The 25,683-nt window shown below is 39.6% G+C and overlaps 1 protein-coding gene across 3 annotated transcripts; it reads right to left on the reverse strand.

Moving 5' to 3' along the window:
* Positions 1-418: 418 nt before the first annotated feature.
* Positions 419-24,840, reverse strand: otud5a (OTU deubiquitinase 5a). Of its 3 annotated transcripts, none has more exons than XM_055932397.1 (9): positions 23,851-24,840; positions 21,080-21,170; positions 6,173-6,237; positions 5,933-6,089; positions 5,315-5,463; positions 2,621-2,809; positions 2,247-2,451; positions 1,990-2,103; positions 419-936 (listed from the first exon to the last, which is right to left on the reverse strand). In XM_055932397.1, exons 1-9 carry the CDS (start codon positions 24,403-24,405, stop codon positions 815-817), a joined length of 1,647 nt encoding a protein of 548 aa, XP_055788372.1. In that variant the 5' UTR covers positions 24,406-24,840; the 3' UTR covers positions 419-814. The 3 variants fall into 3 exon arrangements, with proteins under 3 accessions (XP_055788372.1, XP_055788370.1, XP_055788371.1); XM_055932395.1 differs by having other exon boundaries at positions 21,080-21,173; positions 23,851-24,839; XM_055932396.1 differs by having other exon boundaries at positions 2,621-2,806; positions 21,080-21,173; positions 23,851-24,838.
* Positions 24,841-25,683: the final 843 nt, after the last annotated feature.

The raw sequence follows: 25,683 nt of genomic DNA on the forward strand, positions 1-25,683 counted from the left end.
GTAAATTGCACATAGCTCTGTCATCATCGACAGTATAGTAATAGATTAATAATAACAAAGTATTGTCTGTCTGTCACTATTGCAGCCACATTTCCTGCAGATCATATTATGGCTGTTATTGTTTGGAGATAATCCTTGCAGATTAATTTGTGAAAGAAATGCTGCCGGAAGGTTAACGTTCATTTTAGGTGGGAGTAAAAAAAAGTGCCCACAAGTAACCAATGAAGGGTGGACGGCAATAACAGAGACAACATTTGAAAAAACTAGCATAAATGGTAATTCCATTGCACTCGTTATGTACAAATCCAATCAATTATTCAGGTAAAATGCTATTCAATATTTAGAAGTGTATATCAATTCGAGTGGGTATGAAATTAATAAATACAGTTATAGCAAAAAGAAATACACAAAAATGCTGTTTTCAGAAAGATTTCCTCTTTTATTCCAAGAAAAAAAAAATGTATTTTCATCCCAAACAAGAAAATAAAATAAAACAAACTTATATTAACCAATCATTAAGAGGATAAGTATGACCATTTTTATATATTTTTTCTTCTTGTTTTCTATGATGATATTGGTTGTGTTCAATTAAACATGCAACTAAATAAGTCCAATGATGGTGTCTATGGTATTAGAAAGGAAGGGGGTGGAGTCTGATTATGCTGGATCTTTATTGGTAGGTGTGGAGAGGCAGAGATGGATGATAGGGAGAAGGAGGAGAGAAGACTGGATGGTTACATGATGACGTTTGGATTTTTCCCCGTTCTGCCACCTTCCTTCCAGGGGACGTTGTGTGTGTGCTTGATCCCCTTTATCAACTGCTGTCTGGAGAGGGTTCTCTATGCATTGAGTTCTTCTTCATGCTGTCGAGGTACTCTTGTTGTGAAACGGCCAAGACTGAGGCCAGAATCTCATCATCCTCCCAGTCTGTTAAGCCTACACCATAGAGAAAGGGAAAAATACAAATTCTAGCATTCTAATGTAAGAGGACTTTGAGAAGAAAAAAACTCTGGTAGTTATTTTAAATCAAGGGTATTGGAATTACTAGTTTATAAAATATTGTTAGTTGCTGTTTATATTCTGCACATTAGTGACAGTGGTTAACATAGATTTTGTTTGGGTTGAAAAAGCTTGTACACAAATACAAATGTGGCAGTATATGCACCCAATCACGACCCAGCCAATATGAGGGAGGACATTTCAGGTGAAGTGCATCCGTTTTACAACTCTGCTCCCGCACCACACCCTTGTTTCATGTTTCTACTATTCTACGTTCTTACAATTCTTCTTCTGATTTCCTGTTTGTTTTCCTTTCAGATACAGAGTTGCTAAGCGATAGAATATACCATCATGAGAGATGATCAGTAAAAAAAATACATGTCCTATGGTGACCCAAATACTTTAAAGCTACATGTATGTATAACTGATAGGTGCACACACAGTTTTTAAAAATGTACATTATGTACATTTTAAATGATTTTGTCTGTAATGTATTTTTCGTTATGTGTCGGAACCCAGTAATATTTGCTTTTGCCATTGGCGTTGGCTAATGGGGATCCTAATAAATCTAATAAAAAAAGAAACATTATGATGATACACTTTAACCTATCCTATCATTTGAAAGTTATGTAAAACAAAACAGAAATGTTCCACTAATCTCTAGCATACATCTGTTGTTATTCAAGTGTCTTCAGTCCAGCAGCAGCTACAGCACCGTGCTTTCACAACAGAGGATGTGTAATAACACTGTCTAGAACACTGTGATTGATATGCCTTATGTTAAGGATTGCAGCTAGTGTTGAAAACTATCCCAAGCGAAATATTACATCTCAAACTGAACATACTACCCATTCTATGAATAACATATAAATAACATAACATACAACAGCAGTAATTGCCCTAAGGGGACAAATACAGTTGTTTGAACTGAATTGAATGCATTCATTTGAGTAAGTCTTTAAGTAAAGAAAGAGCAAGTGATTATCTTACCAAAGGCGGTGGGTGACATTTCTTTCATGATAGCACGGTACTCCAGGGCCGGGTACAGCGACTTCAGAGAGGAGGTGGGTCTATCAGGCCCAACACAAGCCTGGTTGCTGGGACCTAGAATAGGGGGCAGAGAGACATTCCCATCATCAAATCAGGATTCTTTACAAAGATGAAACTCTACGATTCCAATGTTAATTTGATACACAACCCTCTCAGTTGATTCATGACACTTCTGATGGTTTGTCACAGTGACTAACCTGGGGCACAAGGTGAAGGGGGCTTGGACATGAGGGCTGCCCCAGCAGGGGAGGGAGGCTTGTTGCTTGTGTCTGAGTGAGAGGGGTCAGTGTTCTCCGGTGAGGGAGCTGAGCTGCGCTGCCGGGGCGAGCGGGCACTCCACTCCTCCAGACCACTAGAAGATGCTGCGGTGGCCGAGCTGCAGGTGGCACTAGCCTTACGGGGCTGGGAGGAGAGGGAGACATGGACCTCATTAAAACACATGCCAGCTGCTGCAACACTTCAATACTGGACACTAGATTCATATGAACCAAATGTGGTACTATTGTCTTTCTAAGAAGGATGTCACTGAATTGCTCTTTAATCTGCCATGTACTTCCACGTTTTCTCTCACCTGGCGCGCCTGCTTCTCTTGGTCCTGGAGCCACTGCAGGTAGGACTCCCTGGCCACCTGCTCCTCAATGGCCTCGTTGGTGGCCTCCCAGTCCGTGGCTCTCTTCTTGTCCTCCAGCATCTGCTGCTCGATCCATGACTCCTCAGAGGTCTTTATAGCGTTCTTCATAAGTGACTGGTCTACATACTGCTGGGAGGGAGGGAGAGGACAGATGTCACTAACTGGACATAAAACTGAAATAAATCGATAGTTACATATCGGGATATTATTTTTGATGATATATCGTATCGACAATATCATTTTTGCACAAGTTGGCTGGGCCTGCATCAAAACTCAATTTTTAAAATAGGGATCCAGACTCATTTTCTCATGGCTCACTCTCTTGTGAGAGTGACTCACTCTCTTTTCTCACTCTCTCTCTCTTGTCCCATATGCAACATATGGTGAGCAATATACACATATAGAATCATGAGAATAGCATTACATATCGCATTGGCACCTAAGTATCGTGATAATATCGTATCATGAGTTCCCCGGCAATTCCCAGGCCTAGGGGACAATGTGTAATGACCAAGACAATGTGTAACGACCAAGTAACAATGTGTAACAACCAAGTAACAATGTGTAAAGACCAAGTAACAATGTGTAACGACCAAGTAAAAATGTGTAACGACCAAGACAATGTGTAAAGACCAAGTAACAATGTGTAACGACCAAGTAACAATGTGTAACGACCAAGTAACAATGTGTAACGACCAAGTAACAATGTGTAACAACCAAGTAACAATGTGTAACGACCAAGTAACAATGTGTAACGACCAAGACAAACTATTCAGATCCTTCACACCTTATCAAGGAGATTTGACAAGTTTAGTCTGCTGGCTATCAAGAGAATGTCACTATCTGTCTAGAAATGACTCCAGGTCTTTGATATTTTTGTCCATGCGCGCATTAGTAAGAGACAATCAGGACACTCAGAATTTAGCAAATGGAAAAACTGCCTCTAGCCTTTCTGGGAAAGCATGCCCGTTTCCTAATCTAAGGCTTAATGGAGATGGCTAGGTGTGTGGCCCTCTATGTGGGAGCTCCACCCATGGTAGACAACATGTCCTTAGCGCCTGAACAATCCAACTGCACAGTCTGTTCCCCATAACGTCATGGTCCTCTGCCCTGCTCAATATGATGAATGAGACCAATGCACAAAGTTCACAGTTAGTTCCCAACTAACAACAAGTCCTTAGGCCTACCGATAACATCTGATGTTCTTCTAAAGCACTTTGAGTACCCAAGATACCTCAACAGTGCCACCGTTATCTAGCTAGCGCTTCATGACAACCGCAATGTTATGAAGCTGTTTAATGACAACAAATTACACTATTAAGACAATATGTTTTCCCCCTTACAAATTAGAAAGTTAAAAAAAAAAAGTAGATAAGACTCTCCATCCACATTTATGTGTTGTAATCAAAACATTGTCACTTTTAACTGGCTCAAACATCTGCCAACATTCAACCAATAACAATACAAAACAGCAATCATCAATAAATACAATATACATCAACAAACAGCTATTCTGTTGAGTGCTACAGTGGTTTTCCTGGCCAAGGAGCCTAGGCTAGTGTTTTCTAATTACTGTGGGGTCATTCACCATGATGCACTGCTTGTTGATCATGGTAGTGTTATCATTAGGCATCTCAACACAAACAGCACAGTGTACTGCTAATAGGCTCCTCCAGAGAGACGGGGACATGTGGAATGTTGCCCCTCTCTGAGCTCAGCCTCCCTTCCTTTGATGTGTATGTGTTCTGAAAGTGGGACACCAGGCCACACGCTCTCGTCTCGCAGGGATCTTAAGCTATGATGACCCAAAGACTGTCACCTCTCTCCCACTTTTCCACTCTGACTGAGTCTGCCTGGCTGCCTGACTGTGTCTGGATAGACCCATGGACGTCATCCATTTCGTCAGGGGAAAGTCACAAGATCTCTGAATGATTCAGTTATGAAAGATTTCAATTGCACTATTACACAACCAACGCTGCATCCAAAAAGCCTTTATAACTTTATGCGACTAATCAATTAAGTCAAATTTGATAACAACCACCTGTCTAAGACAGGAAAAGGCAATGGAACTGATAACAACACTAACAGCAATGCTAGCCAGCTGCTAATTGGTTAATGTCAATAAATCATATAATCATGAACTCAACTTAAACTGCTCGTCACTGAAATGACAATGCAATGTGAGATGCGTCTGTGACTCAGAGGCAATGCAGGCTGCCAGCTGGAACATGTCAACGCACTAAAAAGTAACGATTAGGCAACAGTGCTTTCAAACAACCATTTAGCGTGACAGAGGGGTCAACTGAGTCACACACAGGAAGAAGACAGTCACACCGTCGTAAACCAGGCCAACATCTCTAGCATCGTAAATCAAGGTGAATCAAGGTGAATCAATTAGAATCAAGGGAACCTAATGAAATTCTCCAGAACACACATTTAACCTTTATTATGACAGGGAGCCATGCTGAGACCAAGGTCTCTTATAGATGCGCCTACATAACACTCTACCAGTTGTCCTCAAATGGCATGTTTTACACATCTAAATACTGTTTTTATTTTCTAGTAATGTAACAACCACAAGGATATATTGCCCACTTCCGTGTTAAATCCTAAAGACAAGATGTAGGTACCCACCCCTGGTTTTAAAGCAGGAAGCCCAAGGCCTACTCCAATTGTCGCTTTGTTGGGGTTCACCACAGAGTTGTAGTGAATGTTACGATGGTAGCTGACTCTGATTGGTTCATCATTGTTTTGATGAATGCCATGGAACGTGTTAATTGGTTCTGGAAGAGGGGGAGAAAAAAAGAGTTAACAGAACGACGTGATCAATGTAGTGCACTACTATGTCCACACTTATTCAGAAGAAATTCGATTTAAAACACTAATGCCCAAATTGTCTAGATTTTAATCAATAATAAAATGTCAGTCCTGTTTGAAAAACAGTCCAATAACTCACAGGAGTACCTATTAATAATCTCTCTCAAGTAGGCCTACATGTCAAAGGCCATAAAACAAAAAAATTACAAACTGTGTACAGTAATAATAATATATGCTGTTTAGCATTCACTTTAATCCACAACAACTTAGTCATGCTTACATAAATCTTTACGTATGGGTGATCCTGGGATTCAAACCCACTACCCTGGCGTCTCAAGCGCCATTGCTCTACTGACTGAGTTACAGAGGACCTACCAGAGGACCATTAGCTCTGATAATAATGCACCTGGCATGGCGCACTACTGAAAAACACACCTGTGCCCTCCTGGTAAACTTCCACTGGTCGATTGTACATCTCTGCCATAGCCTGCATCTCAATATGGTTCCCGTGGCAGTTGTTTTTCCTCTTCCTGTTGATGTACGTGGTGAAGTCTTCTGTCACGTAGTTCGAAAAGTAGTCTGCATTTTTCGTCTGAAATTAGAGTACACATTTTCATTATGAAAAATCCCAACAGGTGAAATCTGCCTGGTAACCAAAGAAAGTAGAAAACTTACCAAGTAGTCCATGCAGTGTTTACGGACAACTTCATGCATATCTTGGTCTCCATATACTTGATCAGCTGCAAACAAGAGGGGATTAGGTGTTACAACAAAATGCAACATACATCTTTCTGACGAAGCCTAGATCAAATTAATACGTATGAAATAGCATATGACTGACAAAGTATGACAAAGTACGATTAATGCAGTTGTATGTAATTTACAGTACCAGTCAAACGTTTGGACATACCTACTCATTCAAGGGTTTTTCTTTATTTTCTACATTGTAGAATAATAGTGAAGACATCAAAACTATGAAATAACACATTTGGAATCATGTTGTAACCAAAAAAAAGTGTTAAACAAATCTAAATATATTTTAGATTTCAGATTTTTCAATGTAGCCACCCTTTGCCTTGATGACAGCTTTGCACACTCTTGGCATTCTCACAACCAGTTTCTCCTGGACTGATTTTCCAACAGTCTTGAAAGAGTTCCCACATATGCGGAGCAATTGTTGGCTGCTTTTCCTTCACTCTAAATGGTCCAACTCATCCCAAACCATCTCAATTGGGTTGAGGTTCGGTGATTGTGGAGGCCAGGTCATCTGATGCAGCACTCCATCACTCTCCTTCTTGGTTTTGCTTTTGGGTCATTGTCCTATTGAAAAACAAATGATAGTCCCACTAAGCGCAAACCAGATGGGATGTCGTATTGCTGTGGTAGCCATGCTGGTTAAGTGTGCCTAGAATTCTAAATCCTCACACCTCCTCCTCAATGCTTCATGGTAGGAACTACACATGCAGAGATAATCCGTTCACCTACTCTGCATCTCACAAAGACACATCGGTTGGAACCAAAATTCTCAAATTTGAACTCATCAGACCAAAGGACAGATGTCCGCCTGTCTAATGTCCATTGCTCGTGTTTCTTGGCCCAAGCAAACCTCTTCTTATTGGTGTCCTTTAGTAGTGGTTCCTTTGCAGAAATTCGACCATTAAGGCCTGATTCACAGTCTCTCCTCTGAACAGTTGATGTTGAGATGTGTCTGTTACTTGAACTCTGTGAAGCATTTATTTGGGCTGCAATTTCTGAGGCTGGTAACTCTAATGAACTTATCCTCTGCAGCAGAGGAAACTTTGGGTCTTCCTTTCCTGTGGTGGTCTTCATGAGAGCCAGTTTCGTCATAGCGCTTGATGGTTTTTGCATCTGCACTTGAAGAAACTTTCAAAGTTCATTAAATTTTCCAAATTAACTGACCTTCCCGGCTTAAGGTAATGATGGACTGTCGATTCTCTTTGCTTATTTGATTTGTTCTTGCAATAATATGGACTTGGTCTTTAACCAAATAGGGCTATCTTCTGTATACCACCCCTACCCTGTCACAACACAACTGATTGGCTCAAATGCATTAAGGAAAGAAATTCTACAAGTTAACTTTTAACAAGGCACACCTGTTCATTGAAATGCATTCCAGGTGACCTCTTCATGAAGCTGGATGAGAGAATGCCAAGAGTGTGCAAAACTGTCATCAAGGCCCAAAGTAGGTGGCTACTTTGAAGAATCTCAAATCTCAAATATATTTTGATTTGTTTAACACTTTTTTGGTTACTACATGATTCCAAATCTGTTATTTCATAGTTTTGATGTCTTCACTATTATTCTAAAATGAAGAAAATAGTAAAAATAAAGAAAAACCTTTGAATAAGTAGGTGTGTGCAAACTTTTGACTGGTACTGTAATCAATATGGATCTATAGGACTATTTTATTAAAGCAGGTGCAAATGCTTTATCATCAGTATTGCACATTTGAATGCATAAGATGGTAGATTGACTATAAAGGGGTATTTTGGCGGGCTTTCTCTGTGGTTGCATCCCCAGCTATATGTGATCTATATAGAGATATGAGTTGAGTCACTTGTATGATCCACATATGTAAACAAAACTAAAAGGTTTCCTCTCCACAGACCCCCCTTTCCTCAACCAGCGCAAAATATGCAAATGAGCACCAGTTCCAGTCTTCATTCCGGCAAGTCACATGGTACTGTAAGCCGCAAAGATTCTGAGAATCTCTTAGTCAATTTCCTCTTTCTCAGCATTAACCTGCTTAACCAGTGCAGAAACAGAAATACATTTAGCAAAAATGGTTATGGAAATAGAATAACAGTAAAACCTATCTTACTTCCCACCACCAAACATATATGTTTTAACTAAATAAAGATATCTAATAATGCAAACTAAAAAGAGTAAACAGCCTCAATGTTTTAACCTGAAGGATGGTGACTAAAGTCTTTGAAAAATGTCAGTTCCAACAACTGTCCGTGCCATAATGTCATCATTGACAACGTAGTCTTGAATTTCACTACAAAAAAAATCATACAGTGTTTTGAAGCTTGTGTATGACTAGGACAAAATATTCTAGATCCCTTGTGACTGAATGTTCTCATGGCAAGATGTGGCACTGGCAACACTCCAAGTGGCTACTGTTGGATGGAGGGCACATTGTCTGGCAGGTCCAGTTTGTCATTATGCCTCAGCAACACGCCTGAATGAGCTGCTCATGGTGTTCCTGACCTTCAACATGTTCCTCACTGTCACTCTGGACAGAGTCACATTTAAACAAATAGGCCTACATTACACAAAGGACGACACTTCAAGGTTCAAATACAGATGTATGGATGTTTAAATATCATTCAGCAACCTGTGACCTACTGGTTTAAAGAAGTGGTGGAGAATTAGGCTAGAGGAGACGAGTCACATGTTTGACTGCTTTCAGTACCCAATTCCCCTGATGAGGTTGAGATGTAATGGTCTATGAACCAAGTGAACTCCAGTGAAGTATGACATGGACAGGTGTAGGACGGCTGTTTGAGATGGGGATAACCCCCAAACGCATTGGTGTAAATCTGACTCATCTGCCAAAAATCCCATTCTCATGAGATCTTTCCACTGCACGTTTCAGTTCTGAACAAAACAGATGCTAGGACCTCAGTTAGTTATGTGGTTGATTTGTCATGTAGCCTTCAGTCATTTTCTAAAATAACTAAAATCATCAATGAAGAAAGAGTACAAAGAGTGATTCCATGCCAGCAGGAGCAGAAAACATTTTTGGTATCTCAGATTATTCTGGCAATTCTCACATAGAAACTTCATTAGGAGAGGAAGGATGTTTGAAATGCTTTTTACATTTGTATCACAAACCATTTTATTTTTAGAAAATCCATGATGAAAGTGGTCGTTTTAAGCCCTTTTTAGACCTGTACATGCCTCCTGTAAGACCCTCTGATCTGTGAACTGTACAGGACACAGACATCTTAGTGTCATTATATTCCTTATAGCAGTGGACACCAACCTTTTCTGAGTCAAGATCACTTTCGCAGTCAAAAAGCAAGCAGAGATCTACCGCTCAGATTTTTTTAAACATTACTTACATTTTTGTATTTATTACTATTAACCTAATAAAACAGTTCTATGTGAATGAGGTTTGTGCAGTAGGCCTACATTACATTATCACAGCATATTGGCTATATGCCTGGCCTGACAATATTGTTCTTCTCAGACTATATTCTCAGACCATATTTCAAAACTCAAGCTTTGATTACAAAATAGATCAGTTGGTGTAGCACTTGCGAGGCACAGCTGAGCATAAATTTAAATCATTATATTTTAATGGACTGATGGTGCCTGCATCTAATGGTCATGGTGCTTTCAAGACAACTGGAAAAGAAACAAGGTCAAATCATGACGTCAGTGATCTTCAGGTCGGAGGTTTAGAAACATGTCAGAGTTGCCGACATTGAATTCCGAGTTGGACGACCGTTCAAAACCATTTTCCCCCAGTCGGATCTCGCCCCCCCCCCCCCCCCCGAGTTCCCAGTTGTCTTGAACACGACACTAGTCTCAGCGGAGGGCGGGCGAGAGCAGCAGAGGGTCCGCCTCTCACGGTCCCTGCTCTCTCCTTCCTATGGTGAGACTGACCAGAGAAAGGGGACAGCGTCTTCCACCTGATGGTGAACTCTAGTCGTACCGCAAGTGCCTCATGCACAAATTCATGTTGTTCCTATGACCAAATAAAGTGAAATATTCCTCGCTATTAAAAATAGGACGAGCTGCTAATAATAATAACAACGCAGGACTATTGATACTCTTGGCTACTGATTCATTGCAGCGTGATTGGAAGTAGTGAGAAGCATGTTTTATGTTTTGTAATAGTGTTGAAAAAGAACAGTGTTGACAGTGCTGAACACATTTTTTAACATGAACTCACTCATAAAATACAGCAGCTCTTTGCCGTATTCTTTGAGAGTCTCTCTGTGGTCATGGTTTTAAAAGTTATTAAATCTTAGTTAGTTAGTATCAAACTTTGCTGTGGCCGGGGTTGCGGAAGCTCTGTTGGGACGGTGATATAAGCTATCCAATTGGCCAGTGCAGTAGGAGCACTTCATTTAGCCACAGATCTCCCGATCCACTGGGTAATTGGAGTCTTTTCAGACAAATTAAATGGTTCAAAATAGGAACACTTTGCTTACCCGGTGCGCAGGGCTTCTGAATCAAGTGAACCTACCGCCAACAGTGCAACACAAATAAAATGTAAAAAGAGCACAAGCCTTTATACACAGCCTTTATCGTTGGCTTTTCTACAGAAATGTTTGGTGATCAACTCGGAATGCCTTGAAGATTGACCGGTTGGTGACCCCTGCCTTATAGTGTGCTCCAACATACATTCTGAAATACACATTTTCACATACATTTTTTCCAACATTACAACTATTAGTATGAATATCATAAAACAACCCTTTTTGATTGAACTTGTTTGTTTTTTTGTGGAAGAATATATTCTTCAAACTTCAGAGTGAGTTCTCTGGTACTTATAATGATGTGCACCATTTTGACCATAGAATGCACACCGAGTATAGCAAACATTAAGAAGACCTTCCTAATATTGAGTTGCAAAGGTAAATTACCCTGACAGATGAAAATGCACATCATTTACTTACTTAGTCCAACTCCATTATCAACACAATTGGCTAATAAATAGCTTAATGCATGGCTGGCTACTACTGCCTGCATTTTTCCCAGACACAGATTTAGATGAAGGTAGGTGAATTCACTTGACCCATGTATTGTTTCACTTGATAGAGGAGCAAATCAGAATGGGTTTTCCCCCACAAAAGGGCTTTATTACAGAAAGAAGTACTCTTCAGTTGTAGATTGAACAACAATGACTAGCTATGGATTCATAAATTCTGTTTGGAGATGAGTAAGTGAGTGAAAGAGATCCTCGCGTGTCTGTCTTGGGAATGAGAGCAGAGGAAGAGCGGCATGTTATAATCCAATCGTTGCAACAGGCTCAACCGATACCCCGCCCGTTTCTTTACAGACAGAAGAAATAGCCAACAGTCATTTAGCACACACAGTGCTTCACACTGTTTGAATGAAAGAGAGAAGTGTGTTGGCAGCTGAAATAGTTTTTTTGTTCTTCTTCCAATCATGGACAAAAAAATAAATAAATTGTTATTAGTTAATAAATAATTGTGTCATAATCATATTCGGAAAATTCATATCAGTTCCGATACTTGTTTTGTCCGAGTACTCAGCACATATCCTACCATTTACCATTCACGGTGCTCATAAAACCGATTAGAACTTCGGAATTTGCAGAGCCCACTCCAGAAATGTGATGTACTTGTAGAGTATATTGTTCTAAACAAAACCTCTTAAAATGAACAATCTCAAAAAGGGTAGTCTGAGATATATCATTCATGTTGAATAAATTCATGTGTAAATGTGTATTTCAGAATCTAGACATACTCCATATGTTAGAGAATAGTATAAGAACTATAATGACACCAGGATGTATCATGTACGGATCACAGGGTCTTACATGAGGCATGAATAGGTCTGAAAAGGGGCCTAAAATGGCGACTTCCATCATGATAAAAACAGAAAAAAATTGTCATACAAATGTAAAATAAAAAAAACATGTCAAACATCCTTCCTCCCAATGAAGTTTCTATGTGAGAATTGACAAAACAATCTGAGATACTATACCAAGAATATCACACCAAAGCAACCTAACAGTGTTCTATGAGTAGGGTTGGTGAATATGATGAACTGGGGTTTGATGCCTGTCAGAAAACATGACCAGGCAACTGGTCAATGAGGAGGAGACTGACGAGAAAAACGGAAGAGGAAGAAATTCTTTGTGCAAGATTACTGAGAAAAGAGCTGAATAGATGGTCGCTTCTTGTGAAATGTAGCCTAACACCACACAGAGAACCAGAAACCACATGCATACCAGCTACAACCAAGCGATAATGCAATACTGGTAAGTAACCAATGAGTGCATTTCTAAGAAAGGGGCAGGGCTCTATGCAGATCTAGAGACAGGCAGATTAGTTCGGTCCCTACCCTGCTGGTCTGTCAACGGTTGATAAAGTTTATCTAAATGATGCATAAATTACTCTTAAGTCACCCGTCAATGGAGAACAAGCACGTGAATAAAGAAATCTGCTCTTCACTGGAATCATATCGGCGAGGCCTGATGTTGCTCCATTGTGTCTTCATGCAGCGAGTTGTGGAAAGATAGAAAAAAACCAGTCTGCAGTGTTTTGCCAACTCAAAACAGTATTAGAGTAGGCTGACATGCTACTAAAAGATCCTTAGAGACTGCTTCACTCATTCTACTCTGGCCAGGAAACAAAGTAATAAGGGCTGAGGGCAGACTCAACTCAAGAAGATGAGTTGAGAGCAGATATTGAATGCTATGAACGAATACCATTTCAGACACCACAGTTGAGTCTACATACCCTAAAATATTCTTCTAGTTTTTTTAAGGTAGCCCTGCCAGTCAGATGCAGGTGAATCATGGCTACCATTGTTGATGATTTGCTACTGAATACTGACCCACTAAATGATCCTGGAGATGAGCACCACTGTCACAGTCAAAGGCAGAGCAGTGTAACCTATTTGACAATGATACTGCCAGGTTCCAGTGACCTGTTGTATTTGACCGGACATCTCCAACTTGAACTTTGCTCTTTAAACATAAACAGATCAATAGCCCCCTACCTATGCCAACTGCATTCAACATCTAATCACAGATAAGGCCTACCTGCCACCGTCTGATCTTTTGAGATAAAATTACACTGCGGCCCAAATGCTCGCTTCAGTGTAATTCTTACCCAAATTAGACTTCCTCAATCAGGCTGCTATGCCTAAAACTGGATGAAAGATTGAGTAAAGCCTCAATTGTAAGGACCTATCCTGTCATTACACCCCTTTATCTCTAACTATGTATTCACCTTCATCTAACAGTTCAGAAGCATTTCAATATGGAAAAGTTCAAACTTACTAGCTCTGAATTACTAAACCCTGTGTGTGTGGGGGGGAGGGGACGTCCCACGTGTTGTGTGTGTGTGTGTGTGTGTGGGTGTGTGTTGTCTGTACTATTGCAACTCATAAGACCAATGTGCAATTGGGCAAAAGGGCAAAGTGAGCAATGTGTGAACTTCAAAATGTCTAAATGAACAATTATTACTTAAGATTAGCATCACTTCTGAATCATAGTATGGCTTAAGGTCATGAATAGTGTATTGTGATCAGACTGACTCTGAGTACCATTTCAAAATTATGCTGGGGGGTGATCTCCAATCTTTCTCAATTTTTCAGACAGTCGTCTATGCTGGTTGGGATTATTGCAAAACTCTGCGTTTTCGGACCAGACAGACGAAAATGTGTAGACTCACTGTAACGGTAATTAAGCCAAAGGGCACCATCTCTAAGTTCACCAGTACAGTGTGCCTTCACATACAAATTTTTTTCCTACTACCTACAAAATTTTTCTCTCTCTTAAATAGTTTTTTTTTTTTTCTTGGCAGTTGAAGTTTCACTTACACAGGTACTACTAGCTTCGCTCATGACCTCATTGTGTAAGGTCAAAGGCCACCAAATGTGCTGTCCTGACCGGTTACATGGGTAGTGTTTTGTGATCCTTATGAAATGTGTAGTCCCGAGGCCTAGAAGAAGCACAGGGTCAACACAATGATCGACGTCTTTGGAATGCACCGCAGAACATCTTAACTCCAGGTTAGCTTCAAACTGTGCTCTACGTTTTTGAATAGACAAATAAAATGAGATCCTTAGTGCAGCAGCTTCAATGTTATCAAAGCTCAGCCAGTAGCCTTCATGCCAGTAATTTTATTACTATGAAAATGTGAGAGCATAATATCCAGATGCTCTTGTCAGCCTTCAGGCTGTGTGTTCAGTGGCTTGGGGAGTCGCAGGTACAAATCCTGAGCCTCCTGGGACACTCACTCACTTAGCAAAGAAAATATATTAACTGGCTTCTACCTCAGATTGTAGGCCAAGTTGTTAATACATTTTGTAAAACAGAGACCAGTCATAAACTTAATTTAGGCTATATGGATTTGGAACTTTCTTTAACAAGTTTCGGCTCTTTTTAAGCCCCTCTGGGCTTATTAAACATCATGACAATGCACACGACTCTCTTCTTTACTGGAGACCCGGTTACCATGTCAACATTGTCAGTAAGGAATTTCACCCACACCTTAGCGCACAATGAAATCAAAGGACTGGGGAGAGGACTGCACAGAAGTCAATAACTAAGGCCTAAATGATAGCAGCAATATACAGGCCCTGCAGGGTCCTAATGGAGGGGAACCCATCAATGTTGTCATGGGAAAAAGTGGGAAATGAGAAGAGGCTATGGGTCTATCAATCAAGCCTGGTTCTCTGGATGACATCATTGTTGTTGTGCAGCAAGTATCCATGTTTGGATTCATGGACAGACAGTGCTAAACAAAAATACATTCACAGTGCAAAACAAACAAAGTACATGTTAACTCACACCTGTCTTTTCTCTGGATGCCAGAGAAATAATCGCAATCATTTTGTTTACTACCACAGACAGAGAAACATTGAACAGAACCTGTTGGACACACACAACCCAGAGTCACATGCAGCTGGAATGTGTTTTGCATAATTTAAGGCTTTCTCCGACCGGTTCACACACACACACACCTGAGAAATGAGATGACCTACAGTCTCCACACACACAGGTTTAACTTGTTTCAGTCCAAGCATGTTAATGTGTAATTCACATTCCTACTTACAGACCGTATAGGATTGTGACTAGTGATAGTATCACTCATACCTGAGAATGCTGCAAGGTTGGCGAGAATACTGCTGGAATGTTAATTGGTATAAAACCATGGCAATAGAATCAGTAGGACATTCTGATCAAAGCGATTCTCCATGGTATGTGAACTGTCAGACATATCTGATTGATATTTGATTTTCTTGTGCGATTGGCAACGAACAAAAACACACACAAAAACATACAAACTTTTGTTTGTATCTTAGGCACACACACAAAAAACAAAATGTTTTTTAATAATAAAGCTAGTGGAATTGGGCTGTGTGGAGAAGAGATAGTCCTGGGAATGATAAGTTCTAGGCAGGGACTGTTAGTTCTGGCTCAATGGCAGTGTGCGTTCCAGTCTGTTAATCAAGAAAGCGTAGGGATCAAAAGCACAAAGGGTCTAGACTAGAGCTCCCACTACAAACCAATTATCACAAAACAGGCCCGATATTGATGAGAGAAAGACAGTGACAATTCATTTCTCCAATAAGTCCTCTCAATATTAGGGTCATTGCACCAATTCAGTGCATTTTGAGAAGTGTTTACATGTTTCATTTTTTTTTTAACATTGTCATAAAGAGCTGTTGAACTTAATAAAAAACACGTTCTAATTTCAGTAGGTTTAAAAGGAAAAATAAGTATACAGTAATTGCCTATTAAGTGCCAAATAAAACTAACAGGGTTGACGATCTCATCTTAAATCAGTCATGAATCTCCTTGTGACAGGGGGAATGGAAGCTTGTTGCGTGCAACAGGGAGTTGCAATTGAATGCAAGCTTCACCCCCAAAATGTATTAACATGTCTAACCTGTCCGTCTATGGGTAACAGGGTTGGCGTGTTCTGCTCCACCACTCAGTTTTCCACCAGAAAACACAAAACAAATAAATGACCGGGTAAACTGCTTTTACACTATGATTTGACTATTAGATGTTCAATGTTGCTTTTGAAAAAAAAAAACTATGAAAAAAAAGGCATAGTTTCACCATATTAAAACAAGAGTTCAGTTCACAGAACAGGGTTGACTTTATAATGAGGGACAGACGTAAATTAATCACTAATCACAATTAATAAATAATGATCTTCAGAAATGATGGTCAAAGCAACAAAATAACTAGGACTTTACAATGCTGGTGAAAACTGTGTGGATTAAGTGGGTTAAAGTCTGCCTAGAAGTCACAGAGGGTGCACGGAGGGACACTTTAAAAAGTCTTTATTAATATAACAAATCTGATTGATTGAATTCTCCATGTTATCTAAGGTAAAATAGAACTTTGTTTAATATAAAAGGCTTTTAAAATTCAACCTTGGTGCACAATTTCTACTTAAAATATCACTATTTTCGTGGAATGACCCATTAACCATTTTAATCTCACTGATATCAATTAAATGTATCAACCAAAACAATACCAATGAAGTTCTATTATTCTGGCGCCTGTGTCAGGAAAATATTAACAGATAGCCTAGATGGTTGACCAGGTGATTAGCTGCCTGGGTCAGAGTGGCCCACTCCCACATGTCCACACAAAGTTTACACACAGCTCTAATGTCAAGTCGATTTCCGGTATGCATCTTTCTCTGCCAACACAGAGCAATGAAAGGGAACAAAGTGACTGAAAATGAAAAATGAATGAAAGGAGGAGTGAGGGTATTGATAATAGTGAAGGTGAGCAAGAGAAAGAAGAGCAAAGTCAAAAGATGAGACGGGAGGAATAAATGAGAAAGTACAGTAATGATTGAAAAGGAATGCTAGGGCAGGGCTCTGTAACCACGGAGACCTTTACCTTATTCCTGCACTAGGTCTAGCCGATGACAATGTCATGATGCCACTCGCCGATACAGACTGTCACATCATTTAGCAAAATGTGGACATATCTACACACAAATGATCTTGGGTTGCAAAAATGCTAAACTTAATTGACATGGTAACTAGCCAATAAGTAAAAAAGGTTGTGTTCTAGGACGGAAGACAAACAACAATTGTTCCTTGAACGTTAACCGGTTCTGAAAGCAAATATATTTAGATTTTAGTCATTTAGCTTATCCAGAGCGACTAACAATTAGTGCATTCATCTTAAGATAGCTAGGTGTGACAACCACATATCAAAGTAAGTACATTTTTCCTCAATAAAGTAGCTATCAGTGGAAGTCATTGCTTGTAGGAAAATATACTTTAAAATAAATGATTTTGTATTGTTGTTCAATTCCATTTCAATGCAGAAAGTAGGCTAAACCAAATTCCAAATTTTCCTAATTGAAAAACACTGGAGAGAATAGGAATTAGAATTTCAGTGTTCTTCCTGAATTGAATAGAATTCAAATTGGATTGCACCCTAACCCTCCTACAATCAGTGATAGTAGGAAAATACTTTTTTTTTTAAAGTGTGTGTGTGGGGGGGGGGGGGGGGGGGGCTGGGTATTTAGGATACTCTTAAATAAATATGTAAATATATTGCCTAATATATACTGAACAAAAATATAAACGCGACATGTAGTGTTGGTCCCATGTTCCATGAGCTGAAATAAAATATCCAAGATCTTTTCCATACGCACAAAAAGCTTATTTCTCTCAAATTTTGTGCACAAATTTGTTTAAATCCCTGTAAGTAGGCATTTCTCCTTTGCCAAGATAATCCATCCACCTGACAGGTGTGGCATATCAAGAAGCTGATTAAACAGCATGATCATTACTCAGGTGCACCTTGTGCTGGTGACAATAAAATGCCACTAATTTGATTTGATTTATTAAAATGTGCAGTATTGCCATGGCATTTTATCATTGTCAATTTGATACCGTGACGAGATCTTGAGGTCCATTGTCGTGTCATTTATCTCCCGCCATCACCTCATGTTTCAGCATGATAATGCACAGCCCCATTGCACAAGGATTTGTACACAATTCCTAGAAGCTGAAAATGTCCCAGTTCTTCCATGGCCTGTATACCCACTCAGCATGTTTGGGATGCTCTGGATTGAGGTGTACGACAGTGTGTTCCAGTTCCCGCCAATATCCAGCCACTTCGCACCGCCATTGAAGAGGAGTGGGACAACATTCTACAGGCCACAATCAACAGCCTGACCAACTCTATGGAAAGGACATGTGTCGTGCTGCATGAGGAAAATGGTGGTCACACCAGATACTGAATGGTTTTCTGATCCACGCCCCTACATTTTTTGAAGGTATATGTGACCTACAGATGCATATCTATATTCCCAGTCATGTGAAATCCATAGATTAGGCCCTAATGAATATATTTAAAATTGACTGATTTCCTTATGTGAACTATCTATAACTCAGTAAAATCTTTGAAATTGTTGCATGTATATATTTTTTTCAGTGTAGCTTAGCTTAGTCAAGCCATAATACATCACAGTTCAGAAGTCAGTATTCAATGATGCTAAGGCTTTAAACATCTATCTAAATTATACTCAGTGGACAGGGGGATATATACCGGTTTACAAAAAGTGGGTTGTGGGTTAGATAGTCCAATGCTTTTTCTCAGGAACTCTAAATGTGATCTGGCCACATCTGAAACCAAAGCAGAAAGTACAGCATTGAGAAATCCCCACCACAACACATCAGGTGTGGACGGGTGAATTACCGTCAAATACTACTCACATTCACACCACTGATGTAGAAAAACCCACCAGCATGTCGTCTCAGTATTATTGTTACACGTTGATGGCGAAATTAATTTCTATGAAATGAAACTAGTTTATGGCAAAACTTTACACAGAAGCAAAGGTAGACCTTCTTGACTTCACCTGAGAACCCTAGTTTTAAGTGAGGTGACTAAAAGAGCTGTATTATGTTTAAGAAGAGAGTGCTTTAGGTATTGTGATTGCGTATTGCTCGGGAGAGGAAGAATGCAACATTACAATAACCCTCATTCAAAGATGGAATACCCATCAGTTGAGTGATATGTCAACAGTTCTAAAGCACACACAGTTGATGCATAAGAATACAGGTTGTTTTACTGTTTAAATCTTCTCTTTAGCTAGGCCTGTTTCCAGATAAAAGAAAAATATTAACCAGAAAAACAAAGGCAAACACCTGAAGGCTTAAAACTGAAATAACAAACCTCCATCAGATTCCCAAATAATTTAGTGTAATGTTTTCCCATGGAGTGAGAAGAAACTAGGCCAGTCTTTTTGAGCACCTGGCTGAAGGGAAAGCGCAAGCCTCATTTCAGGACTGCTCTTATATAACCCCATTCTTGTTCAACTATCCCAATTGTTTGGGAATGGATTGGTTTTACACCTGAAGTACTGGGAGTGTGAAGAGAAATGTAACTGGTGTGAATTCATAGATGTAGGCCATTGTATATAGACTTATTTTTCTTCTGTATTATTGACTGTATGTTTGTTTTACTCCATGTGTAACTCTGTGTTGTTGTATGTGTCGAACTGCTTTGCTTTATCTTGGCCAGGTCGCAATTGTAAATGAGAACTTGTTCTCAACTAGCCTACCTGGTTAAATAAAGGTGAAATAAATAATAATAATAATAATAATATGAATGTGGTTTCCATCAGTGCCTAAGGGTAATAACAAAGCTAGGAGACCCAGATAAGAGGAGCCCTTCTCAGTCCGTTCTGACACCTGCAGGTGGCCGGGTCATGGCTATGCTCAATCCACAGAACACATTCAGGGAAACAATGCATTTTTTCACAACAATGCATAAAAAAATGCAACAAACTAATGACAAAAATGAAACCCTTACAAAGTAGGCCTAAAAAACGTTTTTTGGGTCAAGAAAAAGTATACAGAAGTAATATTTATTTTGAAAAACACATCAACTAGAAGCATTAGAATTGGCCCTGTGCTTTTGACAGGGTTCATACAGTCACAGCGTCATAGAATCCTCTATGAATAACCATGGTAAAGTAGCGCCATCTAGTGTCATAAACGGAAATTGGTTAGCATTGCTCTTTACCAAATTATACCTTGATTTAGTTCATGTATGGTAGACAAAATGTAGGCTAACGATACCAATGTCAAAAACGTGTACATAACATTCAAGCTCCTCCATGGAGTCCATTACTGACATTCTTTCAAAATTCTTTCAACATTTCATTGGAGCATTTCACATCACTGCATTCTTTACCAGAAAGAAGGTTGGTAATCTTTGACATCGTGTAGGTCGATTCATTGATCTCTTGATATATAAAGCCCTTTTACAAAAACTCCCACTGTACCTTACATCATTAATAATCTTAAGACATATGAATTACCACATCCAGTCTCAGGGATGGCTAACTCTGGAAATTCCTTCGGTCTCTACTGAGTTAGGTAAATCAGCTTTTCGGGTTTTTTTGCATTGTATTTGAGGAACAATGTTCAAAATTCTCTTAAATTTGCTTCTACATCTGCATTGCTTGCTGTTTGGAGTTTTAGGCTGGGTTTCTGTATAGCACTTTGTGCCATCTGCTAATGTAAAAGGGCTTATAAATACATTTGACGTTTCGGTGCCTCTAGGGCAATTTAGACTTGTGATTGAGGACCTTATTACTGATTAATGTTCTTGTTTATTTATGACCGTGTTTAGTTTCCGTTTGCATTTCGTATTTGATGCAGTTTAGTAATTTTTGTAATTCAGAGCTCTTCTGTAAAAGAGACCTTGGTCTCAGTATGACTCCCTGGTCAAATAAAAGTTGAACAAATGATCAGCACATCTTTGCTGCAGGTTTTATGTTGGATTGATCGAGTTCAAAGACAAGGCCTGGGTCCATTGGAGGGCAAATGAGAAGGCTGTCCACTTACCGACAGCTCTGAAGAGACATGCTCCATCCTCTTTCATTTTTTTAATGACGAAGCCTTTCTTTTCCCCAAGCGCTTTCTCAAACCAGTGCTCCTGCTGAGAGAAATAGAAAATCTGTAATTCAATGCAATGGGTTATACAGGCAGGTCTATCCGACTACCATAGGAGGCAACCTTACATTAACGTCTCAAGTGAGCTTGTTGAAGTATTTATGGAATAACATTCCAAGAGTGCAGATTAGGCTAAAATAGAGTTTTAGCTACACATTTGTTTACAAAGTCTCCAATGACATTAAAGCAGACCTGTGTGCCAGCAAGGTGTGAGGTTGACGCCCTCTAGATGGGTAACAACCGAAACTTTCTCAAATCATTGAATCATTTCGTCCAACTAGGGTTGAGCGATATCCAGTGATGCAAAGTACTTAAATAAAAATACTTTAAAGTACTACTTAAGTAGTTTTTTAGGGGTATCTGTACTTTACTATTTATATTTTTGGCAACTTTTATTTTACCAAATTCCTAAACAAAAGAATGTACTTTTTACTCCAAACGTTTTCCCTGGCACCCAAAAGTACTCTTTACATTTTGACAGGAAAATGATCCAATTCACACACTTATCAAGAGAACATCCCTGCTCATCCCTACTGCCTCTGATCTGGCTAACTCACTAAACACAAATGCTTGTTTGTTTGGAAATTATGTCTGAGTGTTGGAGTGCGCCCCTGGCTATCCGTCAATAAAAAAATAACTAGAAAATTGTACCTTCTGGTTTGCTTAATATAAGGAATTTGAAAGTATTTATACTTTTACTTTCGATACTTAAGTACATTTTAGCAATTCCATTTACTTTTGATACTTAAGTATATTTAAAACCAAATTCTTTTTGACTTTTACTCAACTAGTGGTTTACTGGGTGACTTTCACTTTTACGTGAATAATTTTCTATTAAGGTATCTTTACTTTTACTCAAGTATTACAATTGAGTACTTTTTCCACCACTGGCAATATCCAGATTTTCACACGTCATACTGTTTCTTTACCATACCGAGGTATACGATATTACCGGAAGTGCACACAACGGGAGCTATTTAATAAAAAACCTGCACAAAACAATTTAGGTAATAGGGATCTTGATCCAGGAGGGGATTGAATGTCTCTGCTGTAACCATGAAGCTTGACCACAACATCTAGCCACTTCGCTAGCAAGTTAGCAAACCAAATGTGTCGCTGGAACCCTGAGCTGGATATAATTTATTTGACATCTTAGATTTCTTATAGTTATACTTAACTTATAGTTATAAACAGTGGCGTAGCACGCATCCCAACTGCCCCCGCGAGGCGGGGATGCCCCCGACCTCCCCAAAAAACAGTATTGAAAATCCGGTAATTCAAAATCCCCCGGTATACGGTCTAAATGGTATATCTGCCAAGCCTACGTCCAACTGAATTAAAGAAAATCCTTGTTTACCACACCATTACATTAACATGTTTGTTTCCAACTTATTGAGGCTAATTCATTAATGACAGGTTGTAGTATTAAGTTTGTCCTTTTCTTATCGAGAGGGAAAATACAAATATCCTCAAATGTCTTCAAAGCCAACCGTATGAGTAGTAGGCCTATTAAGCACAGCCGTGGCTTAGTCTATTCACCTTATTCAAATCGATGTGCAACCTATTGCAATTATTTCATCCTTTTTAAGCAGAGGCCTAGGCACATGGTTTAAAAAGACATTGTTTATAAACAATTGTGTAAAACAAACTTTGCCTGTATCTTGGGTTATGATGGAGTAAGACAGCTGTACTAAGTTCATGAGTATGTTCATGGCATTTTGATTCTTGAAGAATCAAATAGAACTAGGCATATCATTAATGGACATGACCATTGAATAGGAGAAGTAGGCTTATTATTGCTGATTGAACAATTAAATGGGCCTTCTTTCTACAATGCTAGAACAACTTAATTCCTGGTTTATTAAATAGCATCCCTCATTTGTCACTGAACAGCCTAGATATGTTCATAATGATGAAAATTCAGTCAGAATAAGAAGCTATGATGAATTTCAGGAATACACTTATTCGAGATCTTTGAGCAACTGTACAATCTGTAAATTTCATTTTAGCTTAGCCCTCTTTTTTAATGGATGAATATTACTTGTTTGCCTACACTAGCTTTTAATGCTACCACATCATATCATATTTAGCCAAAGAGATATTGCTATCATGTAGCCTAATGCCATTTATTGACTAGCAGTAGAACAAACAAACTGCTATTTGCATGTGGAAATAGAATGGGATGCATTTGCTCCATTGTTTGTGACGCTGATAGTATTCACATCATGCAGAGACTGTCTTTAATGATAAGGCTTAATCGAAAGGTGCTGCATTATGACACCTGTAATAAAAGCAAATGACTGGCATACAAAAAAAACTAGCTAGCTCATTATTTCTCCAAACTTTGAATACTTTCACATTCCATTTTAGATGATGCCTGAATTGATGTGGTTGACAGAACAGACCTGGATGGAGAAAGCAAATAACTAGTGACATTCAAAACATTTACCCGCTACTCCCAAACTGGTCATTTCTAGAACGCCCATTTAAAACCAATGTGCTACTGGTATTGGTTTATTTTGCAAAAAAAAGTGTCTGTTTGAAATAAACAGTAATAATTGTTAATATGAATGTTCATTTAAATGGCTAGTTGCGGGACGAAGGTAGTGGACACCCTGGAGGCCATGAGCTGAACTAATGAACTACATTTTACACAGCATTACCTGCTCCACTGTCGCTGGGTCCTCAGACTGCAGTCTCGATGCGTTCTCGTATTCATCTTCACTGTTGTAACCCGCACCTTCCTCCGAATCAGCACTAGGACCTCCACCACCACCTCCAGCTACGCCGGGTGTTCCACCACCGGCCACCCCAGAGCAGGTTGCTTGTCGTCGCCTTTTACTCAGACCAGGCCCCGAACAACAACTTCCAATTCCTCCACCACAACCAACGCTGCCTGACAGTTCTCCGCGTGTCCCAGCAACGCATGGTATTCCTCCAGTCCCATTACCATCCCCAGGTCCAACAGGAGACCCTGAAACCACGGGAGGGGGAGAGGCCTGCTGCGGCCGAGAGCTAGCTTCGTTCCGTCTATCCTCCCTTGTCGAAGGTGGAGCGGCTTGATATGACCATGGTGGCGGCGAGGCCCTCGGTCTTGCACCTGTACGACCTCCGTGTGGATGTTGATGTGTGTCAGAGCCACTCCTTCTGTCAGTCTCGTCCGGATGGTCCGAAACACCGACACTCGAGTTCGGCTTCTTCTTCGGAAGAATCGTCATGGTTGTCTGTTAGGGAGGGGGTCAACGGGGTGACGATTCCTTCTTTCCAGAATGTAGCTAGTAGGCCTACTTTGCCGTTAAGGCCGTCAGTTTCTGTGCAATATTCGACCTTAAACACTTAGGTTACAAAATATATCGATATCATCTGTTATTGGCTTTGTTTTCTGGGGATAGCTAGCTAGTTGAACAATAACAAACCGTCTCCCTCTTCCCGTCCTCCAAGCTCTCCATTCCCCACAAAACATCAACACAGATCTGACGACACAGGACCGTCACTTCCCTTGCAAGAGCTTTTTTCCAGGGTCTGTGCTACTCGGGATCCTTGGGACGTCCATTGAAGTTGACGTTTAAAAATAGTTAAGGTACGGTTAGAAAAGGTTTATAGTTGAGGGTAGGGTTGGATAGGGGTTAGGAGGTTAGGGTTGGACGTTTTCCTTCGTCAATGGCCTTTCTGGGTCGTCACTAGTTACCACAGCCCCAAAGTTCAAAACCCTGCCCATTTCTACAAAAAAAAAATTGTTTTAATTGGACTTTAAACCTTGACCTTAAATTTAACCAAACACCCTAACCTTAAGTTAAGACTGAAAAGCTCATTTTAGTTTTTATGAATGTTTACCATATAGCCACTTTGAGTGTGGTAACTAATGGAAACGCTTTTGTGGCATTTTAATGATAATGGAGAACACATGCAAATAATGTATACATTATAATGGAAAATATAAATATTACCAGAATTAGTTTTCTTTATTAATCCAGGTGTCATTGATTAAGTGTTTGTTTTTTCCTGCAAGAGACCACAGTAAATGTTTGCTGGACATATAATTACGTTTTAGTAATTAAGCAGACACTCTTATCCAGAGCAACTAGGGTTATGGGCCTTGCTCAAGGGCACATTGACAGGTTGTTCGCCTAGTTGTCTTGGGGACTCAAATCGGCAACCTTTTGGTTCCTGGCCCATAACCGCTAGGCTACCTGCCGTCCTATAATAATCATGTGTTACTATTTTTTTGCTCATATTATGAATAAAATAATTAGACAAAATGTGTGTTTGATTTTAGTATTTGTATGCACATATTCCTAATGCAAATTCCAGCAATTTAGCCTAATTAAATGTACCCTCAAAAGAAGAGGCATTTTGGAAAATCCATATGATAACAATTGGCATGTGTCAGGATTTTTTTTTTTTCGTTTTTTTTCGTTCATAAAGTCTTTACTTGATTTGTGTGATTGGGCATAGGGGCCCCATGGGATGGCAATTGCTTCAGCATTCACCTCTGA

Source organism: Salvelinus fontinalis, chromosome 8 (assembly GCF_029448725.1).
Source record: "Salvelinus fontinalis isolate EN_2023a chromosome 8, ASM2944872v1, whole genome shotgun sequence".
NCBI lineage: Eukaryota > Metazoa > Chordata > Actinopteri > Salmoniformes > Salmonidae > Salvelinus > Salvelinus fontinalis.

Coding starts and splice junctions, on each gene's coding strand:
- otud5a (XM_055932395.1), bottom strand. CDS start 24,405: ATGACGATTCTTCCGAAGAAGAAGCCGAACTCGAGTGTCGGTGTTTCG. Junction 6,238..21,079: donor ATGTCTCTTCAGAGCTGTCG/GTAAGTGGACAG, acceptor TCTTGTTTGCAG/CTGATCAAGTATATGGAGAC. Junction 6,090..6,172: donor AACACTGCATGGACTACTTG/GTAAGTTTTCTA, acceptor CTCTAATTTCAG/ACGAAAAATGCAGACTACTT.